At 40.7% G+C, this 16,565-nt stretch overlaps 1 protein-coding gene across 5 annotated transcripts in view; it reads right to left on the reverse strand.

Moving 5' to 3' along the window:
• Positions 1 to 5,338: 5,338 nt before the first annotated feature.
• LOC134742352 (Ca(2+)/calmodulin-responsive adenylate cyclase-like) overlaps positions 5,339 to 16,565 on the reverse strand; it is a 132,471-nt gene continuing 121,244 nt past the window's right edge. For 4 of the 5 annotated variants that reach the window (XM_063675412.1, XM_063675411.1, XM_063675408.1 and 1 more), the window contains 9 exons: positions 16,314 to 16,464; positions 15,872 to 16,031; positions 14,820 to 14,903; positions 13,125 to 13,283; positions 11,731 to 11,944; positions 9,899 to 11,189; positions 9,322 to 9,534; positions 8,350 to 8,437; positions 5,339 to 8,262 (listed from right to left, as the gene is read on the reverse strand). In XM_063675412.1, the coding sequence (XP_063531482.1) occupies positions 7,840 to 8,262; positions 8,350 to 8,437; positions 9,322 to 9,534; positions 9,899 to 11,189; positions 11,731 to 11,944; positions 13,125 to 13,283; positions 14,820 to 14,903; positions 15,872 to 16,031; positions 16,314 to 16,464 (2,783 nt within the window). In that variant the 3' untranslated portion in view covers positions 5,339 to 7,839. The remainder of the gene's footprint in view (positions 8,263 to 8,349; positions 8,438 to 9,321; positions 9,535 to 9,898; positions 11,190 to 11,730; positions 11,945 to 13,124; positions 13,284 to 14,819; positions 14,904 to 15,871; positions 16,032 to 16,313; positions 16,465 to 16,565) is intronic. The other variant, XM_063675410.1, reaches the window with a different exon arrangement.

Raw genomic sequence — 16,565 nt, forward strand, 5'->3', positions numbered from 1 at the left:
AAATGGCACATATATACGTTATATAGCCGCACGGCAAAATCACTTCACCACTTAAACATTCGAACGACGCTGTGTTCGTGTCACTCTGCATAAATGTTACACTTTTATGGGAATACACTATAATGCCGCCACCTTTTCTATCTTTTCGTAACGCCGTGTTCATCGTGTAGTTTTCTAGATGAAATAGGTTTTTAGTCTGGTCGCTCACGTTGGCCTCTGTCACTACAATTAAGTGAATCGTTACTGGGCTTGTCTTCACACTGTATTCTAAAATGGCAAAGTTTTTTATAAGAGATCTAATGTTGACATGTAGCAATAATAGTTTGTTATGATTTGAGGTTATGTCGCAAGTGAAGTCGCTCCACTTATTAAAGCTCTTTTCACATACTCCACTTTCCATTTATATCTGTATTTTGTATTAAAAAACACTATATATGACTAAACACAGGTATATTTGTATTATTGTTGCAATCAGCCTTCGGGAGCGCGGTCCATCGACGATTTAATATTTTGTATGTCTTTCAGTGAGTGCACGTAATATATTTTCTTTGCATTGTCTTCCTTCCGCACCATAATACGACCGTCCTTGCACCACACATGTTTGCACAGAGGCTTCAACTCGCTCTTCGCTTTCCATAACAGATACGCCACACTGGGTGTCAGTGCGGCTCTTGCGTAGATTTTTTTATCGACGCTCCTGTCATCCGTGCCCGCTGGCTGCTCCTCTGTGTTTACATGGCCGGTGCCGCCGGCAGTTATTCTCATATTGGCTTTTTTGAATACACTAGACGTGATGGTTGTATTTTTTGATGCACTAATCCACATATCTTGACAGCCCTCTCTCAGAGTTACGCTAATAGGGGCGTCAATGGCGGCACGGGCTGCCTGGGCCTGTCCTGTCCTGTGATGATGGGATCCATGAGGAATTGAGGGAACTCCTCAATTTTTGAAGGCACATGTATGGTGTTTTGGGTGTTTTCTTAAGCAACTCGAGCATTTTCTCTTTAAAACCACCAATTTGATGAAGTGGAGCTGATGATGATGATTGTTTTGATGATAATGATGTCAGCGATTACTCCGGCACCCATGATCCGATTTGAGTAATTCTTTTTCTGTTTGAAAGAAGTTACATCCAAGGTGTTTTCGTAACATTTTTTGTTTTGATCTGATGATGGAATCCGTGAGGAATTGAGGGAACTCCTCAATTTTTAAAGGCATGTGTATGGTGATTTCGGTGTTTTCTAAAGTAACTCAAGCATTTCCTCCCAAAACCCACCAATTTGATGTAGTGCAACTGTAGCCTAACCACGAGTGTGACACTAAATATTCGCTAGCGTCTTCGTAACTTTGTACACTAATATTCCAGTACGAGCGAGATGCATAAACAGTAAGTTACGCACACGATAGCGAATATATCAATGTCAATCTCGTGGTAAGGCTACGGATGATGAAGACTACGGACGAAATGTGGAACTTCCCTCGTATGTGTATTATGATTTTTGATGTAGGTAGTGTTGGAAACAACCAAAGAGACTGAGAAGTGAGGGGTAAGTGTGAGAGGTGAAGGTAGCGGGTATTAGTATTTGGGGGGTTTGGGGGTTGAGGGGAGGTGAGTTGATGGGTCGGGGACTGAGGGGTTGGGAGTTAAGGGATTGTGGGTTAGGGTTAGGAGTTAAGGGGTCTGGGGTTGGTGGTTTAGGGTCGAGGGGTTCAGTGATCAGGGGTTGATGTGCTGTGAGGTTGAGTGATCGGGGGGTTTGAGGGATTGGGACAGTGGCGGGGCGGAGAATAGATTTAGTGACAGGAATGATTTCCCAGACGGACTCGGGGAAAATTCTGATTATTTAATAAAGTTTACGAATTTAGAGTTTAACATGATTATGTTTTTCATTCATGCGTCACGCTCTTAACAATGTCAAAACTAAAAATGGAAAAATAAAAACTTTTATAAAAAAAAAGATAAACCGACTTCAAAAAGGATGAAATAAAATATGATCCTTTTTAGGGTTCCGTGTTTAAGTATATGCGTTACCAACTGATATGTTTGAAGTCGGTGCCAAGCCAAGTAGTAACAATACCAGTCAAAAATAATGAGCTTTATGTATATAAATCCCATTACAACTGTACAAATATTATAAACGTGAAAGTAATTCTGTCTGCCTCTTTGTTACCTTTTCATGGCTAAATAACTGAACGGCTTTAGCTGAAATTAGGCATGAAGGTTCCTTGAATTGTTTTATATTTTGAAATGTAGTCCTCTGGATAAGCGACAGAAAATAACTCAGTCCCAATCCCACACTTGCGTGCTATGGACTGTTCAAGAATTAGTAAGAAATGCTCTTTAAAAAATACGATGACAAATAAACGCATTAGATTTACACTTTATTTAAGATTTACACTAATGTGCCGACAAGCATGGTACGAACTGCGCCAAGAAGGTTCAACCGTGTGTTCTGTTCTGAGGTGTGTTCTTAAATACCTACAGAAAGTTCGTTTATTGTCGTCGTGTAACGCTGCGTCTTACATAGGCGAACAGTCGCGAACGCGAAGCGAAGCGACACGGCGCGGCGCGGCCGGCCCAAGGCGTTCGCGTTCGCAAAGAGATCGCCCACGTAGGACACTTCTAGAGGTATCAAAGGATTAATTACGGCGCCGTGCCGCGCCGCTTAGCGTTCGCGTGTTGTTCGCCTACGTAGTACGCTGCGTTAGGCAATCCAACGTACATAATTATATAGCCGCAGCGTGGCCGCAGCCTTTATCGAATTGCACCAAAATCACTATGAATATATGGTTCAAAATTTGGCTTGGCACCGACTTCAAACATATCAGTTGGTAACGCATATACTTAAACACGGAACCCTAAAAAGGATCATATTTTATTTCATCCTTTTTGAAGTCGGTTTATCTTTTTTTTTATAAAAGTTTTTATTCATATAAATTAACCGGTATTCAATTTCGGAATTGAATACCGGTTAATTTATATGAAAAATATACTGGTATTCGGTCCCTGATTGTATAAGTAGACATACACTACCTAAACCACCATCATCACCATCATAGGTATCATATGAATAAAGTTGCTATTTTCATTGGCTTCATTGATTTAATAAAAGTTAGCAGAGTATGTGCTAATTGGACGTACTTGCCTATAAAGTAGGTAACAACAGTACGCCGACTGCATCCACATTGCATTTTTAACAATGCAATGCAACACGCGTATCATATAAATATAGTCGAATGTGAATCACTGCAATAGGCCTAACGTATCAAATTGCATATTATGCTGTGAAATATACCTATACTGCACAACACATCTACTAGGGTGATCAACAAAACCACCAAATGGGTCAGTAGGGAGGTCAGAAACTACGAGAGATCGTGAAATCTGTTCTTAGGAACCATTAATTTTAATAATAATGACATTCAAACTTTTTTTTAAAGTCTCATACTCGTAAGCACATAAGCCGCCTAAGCCCCATAAGCGCATAAGACCGCCTGATGTTGTTACCTCTATCCAATTGTGTTTATTTATGTTTCTGTGCATTTAATGTAAACTATGTGAGGTGTGTAATAAAGAGTATTGTATTGTATTGTATAACCGGGAATCGAACCTGGTCAATATTCTTTATGTAATCGCGTGAATATTTGTTTGTATAATTGATCCTGAAATTTAAATAAAAAATTTGAAAAAATTAAATGCCATCATCATCTTCCTTGCGTTGTCCCGGCATTTTGCCATGGCTCATGGGAGCTTGGGGTCCGCTTGGCAATCGATCCCAAGAATTGACGTGGGCACTAAAAACTCATTGGTACTACGAGTACGAGGCCGGGGTTTAAACCCGCGACATCCAGATTGCAAGTCGCACGTCCTTAAAAACCACGCTTTAAAAAAAACGGCATTATTATTAAATCGAAAATCGGCGCCATGGTTCCTAACAACAGATGTCGCTATATCTCATAGTGCCTGACTTCTCCCTACTGACCCATTTGAATTGATCACCCTGTATATTTACCCAATTTTGATATTGGTTTGTTTAATCAATCACTACATTGTATAAAACAAAGTCGCTGTACGCTGTTTCCCTATGTATGCTTAGATCTTTAAAACTACGCAACGGATTTTGATGCGGTTTTTTTTAATAGATAGTGATTTTTGGTTTATAAGTATGTATAATTTGTAAAGGTTTTGTGTAAATTTGTTGAACTACCCATGCGAAGCCAGCCCAGGTCGCTAGTTTAAAAATAATCTAATACTTAGGGTGGTATTCCATCTGTCCAATGTGTATCTCACATTTTGCTTAGTGAGAGTGATACGCAATGCACAATGGACCAAGATATTGGATTGGACAGGTGGAATTGGAATACCAACCTTAGATATACATGAAGACGTTCTTTTAATTAACGGTTATAAATGTTTTTTTTTTTATATTATTTACTGTGTTTAGCTTATACTACAGTATGATTTCAATCTCACGTGGTCATTTACCTCGCACCCCAAATCACCCGTTCAAACATTTCGTGTTTTATCATGTATGGGTTAAAAATGTGCGTTGGCCAACCGTTCATGGTGTTTAAATTCAGGTAGCCGTTAACTCCACGTGGTGTTAAGTGAGACATACCTAGGTAAGTTTAAACATCCGCGATAATATTCTCATGGCGTTTCATGGTTCAAGGTAAAGGGCATTAGTATGCGGAAAACATAACATACCGCCGTACCGAACCTATGCGTTGTATCACTACGCTTTTCAGACAACTTATCTTTGTATTGGATCAATATCCCATTGTTTTTTCAGCATAAAAAACGCAATACTGGCTGTAAATAAAGAACATTCAACGCGCGTTTATCGTCGCTATTTTGAAGAAAACTAAAAGGTGAAACGCAGTAACTGTATGCTTAAACATAGTTTTACCATATTTTTCTTTTGAATGGCATTAGATATTCGTCCGAGCACGCTCCACTTATCGCATAAACTAGAGACAAAGAATTGCAGCGCAAATGCACATTGATTTTTGTAACTCATGAGCTCACATCACAAAATTAGCATCTGGCGATATCTTGAAATTTGCCACGTGACCATATTTTTATTTTCTACGATCCTACCTGAATACCAACACTGCAACATTGATATAACCTCAAAAATGCAACTAGTAAGCGAATATGGTTCTTTGACAACCTTATTTATTTATGACCAAAGAAATTATAAACGAGCCGTACAAATATGTCAATCAATTTCACCCTTATTACAATGGCATAAGGTGCAAAAGTGTACCTAAACATATAATTGGCTCCCATACCATAAAGTACATGGATGGAACATGAAATAAAATAAAGTACCGGTAATGTAAACCACTTTAATTCCAAGTAATTAATATTGCTTAATTGAATTGAAACAAATACACAATACACTTTCTACGTAAGGCGAAAATTTAACGTCAAATAAATAATCACAAAAGTTACCACATCATAATTTGCTATTACTCGTATGTTAGTTACTTAAATCTTCTTACGCCGTCATCTATTCACATTAAAGCTAAATATGTAGGATATGATCAACACCAGATACTTATAAAAATCGTGCACGAAGTATGATTCAGTATTTATATGATAATAGTCAGGTATTTAGTAGGTATTTATAATATGAATTATCTATCATTGGTGAGAAAATAGCTTTAATCTGAATACTAACTATGTACTTATATAAAACAAGACTTGGAAACCTAAGTACAAATTTCTATTCAAATATTTTCGCATTTGATGAGCTTGAATTCTCATCAGTTGTCTCTCAATTTTTTGGATATTTTAGATAAATATTAAAACGGATTGATTATGCTTTTGTTACTTTACTACTTTTACAAGAGTTATGCTAAAGTTCAAACCTATTTATGGATTTAAACGTCATCGTCAAATTTGTATGTAGATATCATGTGTTTTCAAAATATCGCCTTAAATATGTCAAGCACTCAAGTAATAAATAAAACGTTGATTACAAGCAAATACAAAAAAATAATAGTTTGGCACTGTATATAACAAAGAAAAAATTATATGAAAATACTGAGGATATAAATAGCAAAAAATATCACTTACGTAATTTAAAGTGGAATAGCACTTCATAATTATGTAGACGATTAACAATATTTACAAAGTATAACAACTCCCAAGACTCACCGGATGCAAGTGCTCCTATATACAAATCGATTGTTTGTCCACTATTCCTCAAAGTTCACCTCTGGCAACTACTAAACTTAATCCATTTCTAATTTATTTATTTTATTACACACGAAGGTCTCCTGCCTAAGAGGCGAGTGCTTGATACAAGCAAGAGAAGAGAAAAACAAAACCACAATCACCATAATATTAGTTCTACGACTGATCGCCTCAATCGGAATTCACCACATATTGCAGTTACTTGCCCGTTATAGTTTAAGTACATTCTTAGCCAAGAAAAGCGACTAAAACAAACGTTTAGACAAATTTTTCATTATATATTATAGTTTTATATTGCAGATGATTATACAGTGTTTACTCTAGTCAATAACAATCGTTACACGAATTGACACACAAACTTATATGTTACAATTAAATAAAAGGTAAGTGTCCACGAGAATATTCTACAACAAATATTCGCTAGTGGTGTTATGTATAAGTTGTACTTTCAAGTCTCACGGTTCTTTTATTTAAGCTACCTTTATGCTTCCCTTGGCCACGAATTAATTATCTGAGCGACGTTCAACAGTGACGCAGTGAGGCAGCGTTAATCGGCAAACATACATGAAAAACAAATGTATAGCAACCAACGCCGCGCCGGCAGCATCAGCGTCAAGCGTACCTATTCTCTCGGAGTATCATTTTCGTGACCTTCGGGCTAGAATATATCTCTCGTCCACGGTTCAATTTGGTTCTGAATATTCGCCTGGCGTCAAGGCGGAGAATTAAAACAATTATCGCCAATTGCCAATGTTGTCACCTTAAATTCATACCAGACGAAGCTTTTAAATACAGTTGTTTTGGTGCCAGTAACTGGCGGTAATATATCTCACCCTGAAGTAAATGAACGAGAGGTCAAGACAATTGCGATTGGTATAATGGCACTATCCATGATGTCTATCTAAATTTACGTCCTTCAATACAACGATTGTAGAAAAAATAATTCTTCCAGTCTATGGTAACAATACAATTATAAATTAAAATGCAAAAAATATAACTACCTTAAATATAAAGCACATTTACAAGTCGATCTAGCCTCCGCCAACTGACTGATACTGAAAAACAACTTACAATGTACAGTTAAGGGGCCAGCCCGCAGTCTATACTCGTAACACTGACTCTTACACAGATTGGTCGGTCGAAGTCAAATTCCTAAACCACGTATCACAAGACAGACCATATAATAGTAAGGTACGTTATTCTAAGTCAGAGCACCTTATAATTGTAGAGATCATCGCATCCTCCCCAACGACGCCATCTCATGGCTTCTCGCCGCTTACTCGATATAATACAGTCGATATAATAGTTAGGTATATACTGACAATTTACACACATACAGTACATATTTTAAAACAGGCACGTCAGCAATATTTAGAAGTCGACATCCAAATACTTCAAATTCGACAAAAACGATCGATATATAACAATTCACAAAAGTAGTTTGAGTATTCCAATAACTTTTACTAGCACTTTTACATAGAGAGCATAGCATTCTTTACTTTCGCCCCTAAACATCTCCCGCACGATGTCATGACAGTTCAGTTACAAATGAGATTCCTGGATAAGAGTCTAAACGAAAGATTCGCATAAGCCCGAAGCTTTAGAATTTCAGCCACATGATGTCCAACGTGGGATCACACGTCGCTCTCGCCGTCGGTGACGTGCGTGGGCTGGCCAAAATTCCTAGTGATGCACTCGCTGACGGTGCGAATGTTCGCCAGGTACCTGTGAGCGGGCTCGTCCGAGTCGTAGATGGCGCTGAGAGATTCCAGCGAGACCAGGGCTTCGGAGTCGAGCAGGCGGGAGGAGGCGCGGGAGGAGACGTCGTCGTCCCGGTCGAAGTAGCAGGAGTTGACGTCGCTGAGCGCCGCCTCGGCGTCGGTGAGGCCGGCCTCGTTCAGCATGGAGACGTTCTCGAGCGCGGGGTCGTCGGTCGTGTAGCCGGTGCTCTCGGGCTGTCCGCACAAACCCTCGCCCTCGCCCTCCGAACACGACGAACTCCACTCCGATTGACTTTCCCCGTACAGAGCTAATTCTCGATGATTCGTCACCGGAACCTGCGGAATGATCAATTGGATGAGTACAGGTTTTTAAAAAGATTAGAAAATAAATAATAATAGGTAATTGAATGGAAGGTAATTTACCCGATTATGTAATCGCTCTTGTATCTCCTTTTCTTGTTTCTCTTTTTGAGCTTCTGTGTCTGCCGGCATCTTCCTTTCGCACAGAGGACTGTAAACAAAACTAGATTTAAAAAATACTATTTGATTAATTAGCAAAAGTTGAATCAAGAGATATATTTATATTTAATTAATTGTCTGTTGAAATAAAACTATGAAAACGGATTATATCGCGTATATTGAATTTATAATACATCCCGACGTTTCGAACCCTTTACAGCGTTCGTGGTCAACGGGTGACTGAGGAAAAATTACAAAGTGCAAAAATACCCACATACTAAAATAATGAACAATCATAGACTACAAACTTTAAGGCTGGTTGTACATGCAAAATCGGTTCATAAGGCTAGTTATACACTACAATTATTTTCAAGTAAAGATATATATATATACGCGATAAAAACTACGCCGGCTCCAACCCTACACCACGGACCCGAGAAGATTTAATTGTCTGTTATTAAATTATCAAAATGAGCAACACAAGGATACATTTCACACCTTGGGGCAATCCTAGAAAACTAGTTCCCAACGATTGGTTTTGGGGAGCCAATATTTGGATAGTCTGCCCCAACTACTATAAATGTTACGGCACGCGCTTCCGTCCGCAATGATTTACTTCTACGCTTGGAGGATATAACCAACGGAGACGCCTTGTCTGCAAATTGCTGTACAAAAGTCTCCCAATTTTTGAGGGGAGGGGAACGTCAAATGTATACGTAACGTCAAAATAGCCATGTCAGATAAACCTCAGTCCATACATTGTGTATGACCATTGGCCGACTATTTTCGACAGAGGGGAACGCCTGTTATTGGCTACTCCGTTTGGTTATATCCTAGCTTCTACGAGTTCGTCCAAAAATTATGTCTTCCTCAAAATGTATGAGGAGCTGAAACGTACAGAAGCCAATGCGTGCGTGAAACGTTAATTCCTCGTACCTGTGGTGGTGGTGCGGCACGTCCTGCGTCGTGGGGTCGGGGTCGGGCAGCTGCACCACCACGTCGGTGGGCAGCACGCCGGGGAAGTCCTGCCGCGGCGAGGGCTCGGGCCGCGCCAGCCCCGCGATGGCCGCCAGCCCCACCGCGTGCAGCGGGCTGCTGTTGTTGTTGCAGTTGACGCTGCGCACCGGCGACAGCGACGGGTTCGTGGCCCTGCAAACCCCGGCCCCGGGGTGGTAAACGATACAGTTAGGTTCGCAGACGAGGATCTCTCTCTCTCTTTACCTATCTTCTAACTATCTTCTAACCTCGGTCGGCAAAATAATACGAAAAGCACACTGAGTTCTTAAACCACTGAAAACAACATTTGCGGGTCATCATACCGACTAAAACTGGAGATTTTTATTGCGGTCGGCCCTTCATCTCAAGTTTGTCGACTTTCCCATTGCTCCGTGTGCCCTTAGTGTTGTATTGGGACTCATGTCATCACGCTTTCATTATATTACTATTCGCATCCCTAAAAATTATTTAAAAAATAAGCAAACGTTTAAGACGTAAATAATAAGGTAGGACTCACCTTAATTCTAATTTCAATTCCTTCCGCTCCGCCTTAGGCGGATTAGTTTTGATAAGATTCTTATCGTCGAGCAGCCTTTGTATCTCTCTCTCGAAGGGCGGCACGCAGGCCACGTCGGTGGGGCTGCGCTTACTGAACTGCCGGTCGTGATTCAAATGTTTCAAGTTACTAGGTCGACTGCCGGAACTCGAGAAGGAATTCGTCCGCTGCGCGAGTCGATCGGGCACATCCTTCTTGTCCGTCTGACTGCACCCGTCCCGCTTGGCCGACGCTAGCATATTTATAATACTTCTCTGAAGCTTCTCCTCCTCCTTTTGGAAATGAATATTCTCTTCGATGAACTTGTCGTCGAGCGACGGCTTCTTGCTCATCTTGTTGTGCTTCGCGTACAACTCCGCGATGCTATTCGCGGGCAGTTTGTTCGAGCGGACCGGCGGGTAGTCGTACGCGGGACTCGGGTCCGCGCGCTGCGGCCGCGAGGCGGGCAGGAAGGGCGCGGGGCGGGGCGGGGAGGGCGACGCGTCCGTCGTGCGCGAGTAGCTCTCGTCCGAGGAGCTGAGGCTGGGGGAGCGGGTGAGGGAGCTGAGCTCGTCCGCCGACGAGTGGACTCGTGGGCTCCTGGCTAGAGGCAGACTCTCGCTGGAGCGCGGCCGCGGGAGGCGCGCGGGGGGTCTCCTCTTACGAGGAGCGGGAGGGCGGGGCTCCTGCGGGCGCGGCCAGGGCGGCACGAGCGCTCGGGGCGGCGGCCATCTTGGATTCACCGACACGCCGTGCGGAGGAGGCGGGGGAGGAGTCTCCTCCGTATCTTTGTTTCTGCGTCCCTTGCTGCCTTTGTGGTTGTTCCCGTTACTTTGGTGTCCGTTGCTAGGTAGGAGGGGCTCGTTTTCGGCGACCGAAGTTTCTCTTAAAGGCGGTAATCTGTTCGGCTGAGCCGCTCTCCTCGCCGAGTTCTGCAGCATGGCCAGGGGGGTCGCCACGCCTCCGTAGGCGGTTGGCGGTCCGTTTTGCGGTTGTCCGTTGGAATGGTTGATCGTGCCGTTGCTGGATGTCGCTCGGTCGGTCAAGAAGTATGTTGTCATTTCGCCCTTTCCTTTGACTTTGACCTTTCCCCTGCAGACGAACTGGTAGGGCAGGTCCTTGAGGTAGTGGTGCACTTCTTCGGTGACCTGCGTGTGGTTGGGGAGGCCGGTGGAGTCCATGCGCGAAGCCACGTTCACCGTGTTGCCCCAGATGTCGTACTGGGGTTTCCTCGCACCGATCACTCCGGCAACTACCGGACCCACGTTTAGACCTGAAAAGAAATATATCATATCAACGCTTGGATCAATAAAATTTTATTAACATAGGTGAAAGAAAGGTAAGGTTTTCTATCTTCACATCCTGTATTGCTCACATAGCTTTTATCTATAAATTTTCTTATCCATGACAGACTTTCAGCGTGAAGCATGAATGCTCATTCGTGCTTTATTTCATGAGAAGCCAAACTTTTTCGTTCGCCGGATAGAATAGAATAGAATAGTTTTTATTCGTAAACACACAGACAATAGACATACATATGTCGATGGTGTCGGTGGTGGATAGCTCGCTCGAGTCGATAAAAGTACCTTTCACAAGAGACATGTACCAACTCGCAGCATAAAGTTGTTGTTGATGACCACCATCGATCGATCGGTTGATTGACCAGCAGCGTGGCCATGTGGTTGCGCGTGCTGGCGTCGTCAAACATTTTCTCGGGAATAAGTCCCAACGCCGCCATGTAGGTAGATTCTACTATTATGATCGCTTTAGCGCTAAACCGGTCGCCCAGTAATCGAAACGAGGAACCGACTTACCGACTCGCAGCATGAAGTTGTTGTAAGAGTTATCGTTAATGTCCTTCAGCTTATCGCGCATAGCGAACACGAACTCGACCAGCGTGGCCATGTGCTTGCGCGTGCTGGCGTCGTCTAACATCTTCTTCTCGGGGATGAGTCCAACGGCCGCCATGTACGTGGATCCCACTGTTTTGATCTTGTCTATAGCGCTGAATCGGTCATCGCCCAAGAGCTGCAAGTTATTATACATAGATTAATTTGGTGTTTGATTGAAATACACATTCGAATAATTGGCATGATGACAAATTTTGAAATCCCTTTTAATATTGTCGGTACACTTGTAATGGTTCCGAAAAACAGTATTTCAGCTATACTCATAAGTTTTAACATAAATAATTGTTTTTTTTTGATAGCTATTTTAAACCTCGCGCGAAAACGCCTCGCGTCCATTTGTGGCGTCACGATTTAGTTGGTGGTAGGGTGGTAGACATTGTTTACATGAGTACTTAAACACGAATATATTACTTTACATACTTATTTACGAATTTTCCCTTGAACCCGAATGATATTGTTAATTCAGCATTATACCTATTACGATTAGAGACGATAAATACATTACAATAAATAATCTATAAAAAATATTAATAATCTTATTCATACTGAAATTGGGCCATTATTTGAATCATATTAACATATATGTTTCTTTGAAACCATTATTTCCATGATTCTTTGTTGCTGTCATCATGCCAATTCATGACGACTGGTCTGGCCTAGTGGATAGTGACTTAGTGACCCTGCCTGTGAAGCCGATGGTCCTGGGTTCGAATACCGGTTAGTGCATTTATTTGTGTGATAAGCACAGATATTTGTTTCTTGAGTCATGGGTGTTTTCTATGTATTTAAGTATTTTGTATATTATATATATCGTTGTCTGAGTACCCACAACACAAGCCTTCTTGCGCTTACTGTGGGGCTTAGTGAATTTGTGTAAGAATGTCCTATAATATTTATTTATTTATTTATAAAGGGACAGAATTCTCGATTTACTATAACGAATCATGATAACATTATGATACATATTTTATAAGATTAGCTAAACAAAATTTTTGTGAAAAAATAGGTATTAGGAAGATTTAACACATTTCTAAAAAGTAAAGGAGGAGTCACATCCTGTACAAACTAAGATTTGCCTCGAATTGCTTGCTGTTTACGAATTCTAGACGCGTTTCCGTTTTCATTGTAATTCTAACGAAACTATAAGCCACCGCGGGGCCGTGACTAACATCCTTTGTTTTAATTTATTGATTTATTCTTCGTTACATATTATATTGTAGCAGGCATAGTGAATCTGACTCACTGACGTATATTGTCACGTAAGTAACTTAATTATAGCGTTTTTAAAATACACTAACCTCATCAAAGTCAGCGATGATCTCGTTGAGCAGCCTGAGACACTCCATGCCCTGGTTGTTGCCGTCCAGCTCCATGTAGAACTCGTGGTAGTTGGTGATGGAGGCGAACACCACGCCCACGCGCTGGTACGACTGGTGGTACAGGTCCTGCCGGCGCCGCTTGTCAGTTGCGCGCAAGCCAGCGTAGGGCAGTGACATAGGCCAGTTCCAAAGTTAATTTAACGGGAAACCGGGGTTTCAGTTTGGGTAGAAGTGGGTTTTTAGGCTGTGGTCAGCTTATTGTGTTTCCCGTGTATAGTTTTAGCTTAAGTTTCGAGGTTGTTGTCACGCGTTTTAAAGATAATGTAATTAAAGAAAGTGTAAAGCTTTTTGAAAATCCCCGTTCATAAAAAATAAAGTAGGAAAATAATACTTTTAGTACGTACATATCTATAATTATTTATTAATTTGAATATGTACATAAGTGTACCAAACCGCACTGAATTTTACGTAAATACTTTTTTAATATTGTAAAATTGTTAGTAATTAGTATTTGAATTTTGAAGTATTTTAGTTCGGCCAATGGTTATGTCACTGTTCCCTATTCTTGCTTGTTTAACAGCGAAGCTTAATAAAAGCTAACATCCTGATGGTATAATACTGCCACGGCAAACAACAGTATGTGCATTCTAAAACTAATTTAACGTGTACTTTATTCCATGAAAACAAGGTACACAATTAAATGAGTTCTCGAATACAGATGCATTTGTTATGCTCAGCGCGTCAAATATGAATAGCGTGTATAAATCATAACATGACAATAAATGAAATTGCGTGTAGTCTAAAATGTGAATGATTTATCGGTCAAATTCATATTAAAACATAACAAAATTTAAAATGAATGAGTTGCGTGTAGACTGAGACGTGAATTGATACATGCAGATTAAACCCCACATAAGCAAGCCACAGACCACGGTTAGGAAGCATAGAAGCGAAATACGATAGACAAATATTTTTAAAACTATGCACTTAGTAAAAAGGATTTCAAGTCGATATTCCATTTTTTTTAATCTGAAGGTTGAATTCCTTTTACCAAAAGCACAAGTCAAAATTAGCAAATTCAATGTTCCATCGTCTTTATATCCTTAAAGTGAATGAAATGAACATTAAAGTATAAAATGTCACAATCAAGATTGATGAAGCCATGAATTGATGTTCTGATTGATAAAACACCATAAATTTATCTGATCGCAAGCAGTTCAAGTAATGAGTCAAGATCGTGTTAGTTAAAAAAAATAAATCAATAATATAAGTGTTTTAATAGCAAAACTTCGTGATACACTGACATATTAAATATGCTAAACCGGGTCACTCACGTTTACAAACCATCATTTTACAATAATGCCGTGCGGTCGGGTAGTTTCTCGTCTCCCCTGCCGCCGCCCGCAGTCTGCGTCGGGCCACCAACGCGAGCGCTCTATGAAAATGCTCCTCGTTATAGAGCGAAACATGTCGAGCAATCTTCGACTTTATGAACGTGAGTGACCCGGTTTAATATATTCAATATAAGTGTAATACAAGTTGCGACTAGTTAAACTCGCTAGGTCAGTAAGTTTATCATGTTATAGAAAGCACATAACAATTATAAAAAAGCATTCAAATGGAAAAATGCACATATGTTAATTGCAATTTGAATTAAGTTTGAGTAGTAGTTACCATGTTGGTCCGGAACTGGTTGTCCAGGAAGTGGGTCGCCACGTGAGCTGGCAGGAGATTAAACAATATTCTTCTGTTTGACGCCTGGAATAGCAAAACAAATATCAGTAAGAATGTTACGCAAACAAAAACATTTGCATTGAAAACATGGCATTTAACTAGTTTTGATATAGGCCGATCGTAAAATTCGCCAGATCATTAGATTCCTACGTATATCATGAACCGCCGCCATTTCATGATTCACATGTAAAATCTTATGCCGTTAGGTCGCGGCATTATTCACAATCGCTCATCAACACTCTTTTATTAAAACGGGTCACTCACGCATTTTAAGTCGAAAAACACACATCGAACATGTTGACCGTTTTTCGAGAGTGAGTGACCCGTTTTAATATATATTTAATATGTCTGTGTCTCACGGAAGTCTTGTTGTTAACGCTCTTTTAGTTATATTATAAGTAAATTAACATTCCTAGGCATTTATCATCTTATAATTCGTTTATCCTTATCTGTAACAATGCCCCTGAATGTTAGAAGGTAAAACACATTTTTCAACACACTAGCTCGTAACATGCAAGTTATTGAACCGCTTTTAGACTCATAATCCTAGATATTAAACACGAGTGCTTTTTCATTATATTATAGAACTTGTTAGGTAATGAATGATAATCCGACTGACTTAATAAGGTAACTGATTGCTAATAATATGTATGGAAACGGAGTCTTCTTAAATTTGTCGAGTAGATTTGACAACACGGACTGGCGGGCGGCTCGTCGACCGCCTGCCGGGGCAGTATGACAGGTGCAAGACTAACTGTTTTAACAATTAAAATTTGATTAATATGTAAGTCTCCTTTTTTTTCCTCGCAAGTGTGTTGAAAAACGTCGTATAAAGCGTGTGTGCATTGGTCATTACACACATCTGCTTTCTTATTGCGCTCACAATATTGCCTCGTGTGTAATGACCAACTTGTATCACAATGTACTATTATATGTCGGGGGCGTTTTCTACATAAGGCGTATGAGCGTAATCGATACGACAGGAAACGTACTTGTAAGGCATCCATGTCTCTCTTCTCATCCCTGGCCTGGGCCTGCCACAGGAAGTCCAGCCGCGCCGTCCACTCGGTCTGTCGCGCGTGCAGCAGTACTGCCAGAGCGAGAGCGAGGGTCCAACCGCACGCCACGTATGCGGACCCGATTATACTTGGTCTGAAATAGAATAAAACATGCAATTACTATCTTCCTTGAAATATTATTCAGTTGGCTAGAAATTTTTTTCTTTTAGAGTAGAGGTAGAAACTTGTATTGTTTGTTGAGTGTAAAACTAAAATGAGACAATTAGGAAAAAACAAGTCAAAACGAGGGTATATACGATAGCTACGGTGTGTGGATAAGTAACTATCTAGCAGTGTGTCAGTTACTTTTACATGTTAAATATTAAATAACCATGGTAGCATGAAATCGTAGTTTAAATTTGTTCAATCAACTTACTCAGTCATGAGATCGTAGCAGTCGAACAAGTCTTTATGGTAGGCCATGATGACGGCCACGTACCCGGCCGTCATGAAAGCCAGGAGTAGGCCTTTGATCAGGATCGGAAGCCGCAGGAACACCGCTACGGCTAACATGCTGAGACAGCAACCTGTAATCATAATTTTTATATTTATGTAAATGCACTCAAAATATGAATGAATGGCCGTTTTTTAAGGTGTTACAAATGTGAAATGCTACAGTTTGAAACGA

This window comes from Cydia strobilella, chromosome 6, assembly GCF_947568885.1.
Source record: "Cydia strobilella chromosome 6, ilCydStro3.1, whole genome shotgun sequence".
Lineage (NCBI taxonomy): Eukaryota > Metazoa > Arthropoda > Insecta > Lepidoptera > Tortricidae > Cydia > Cydia strobilella.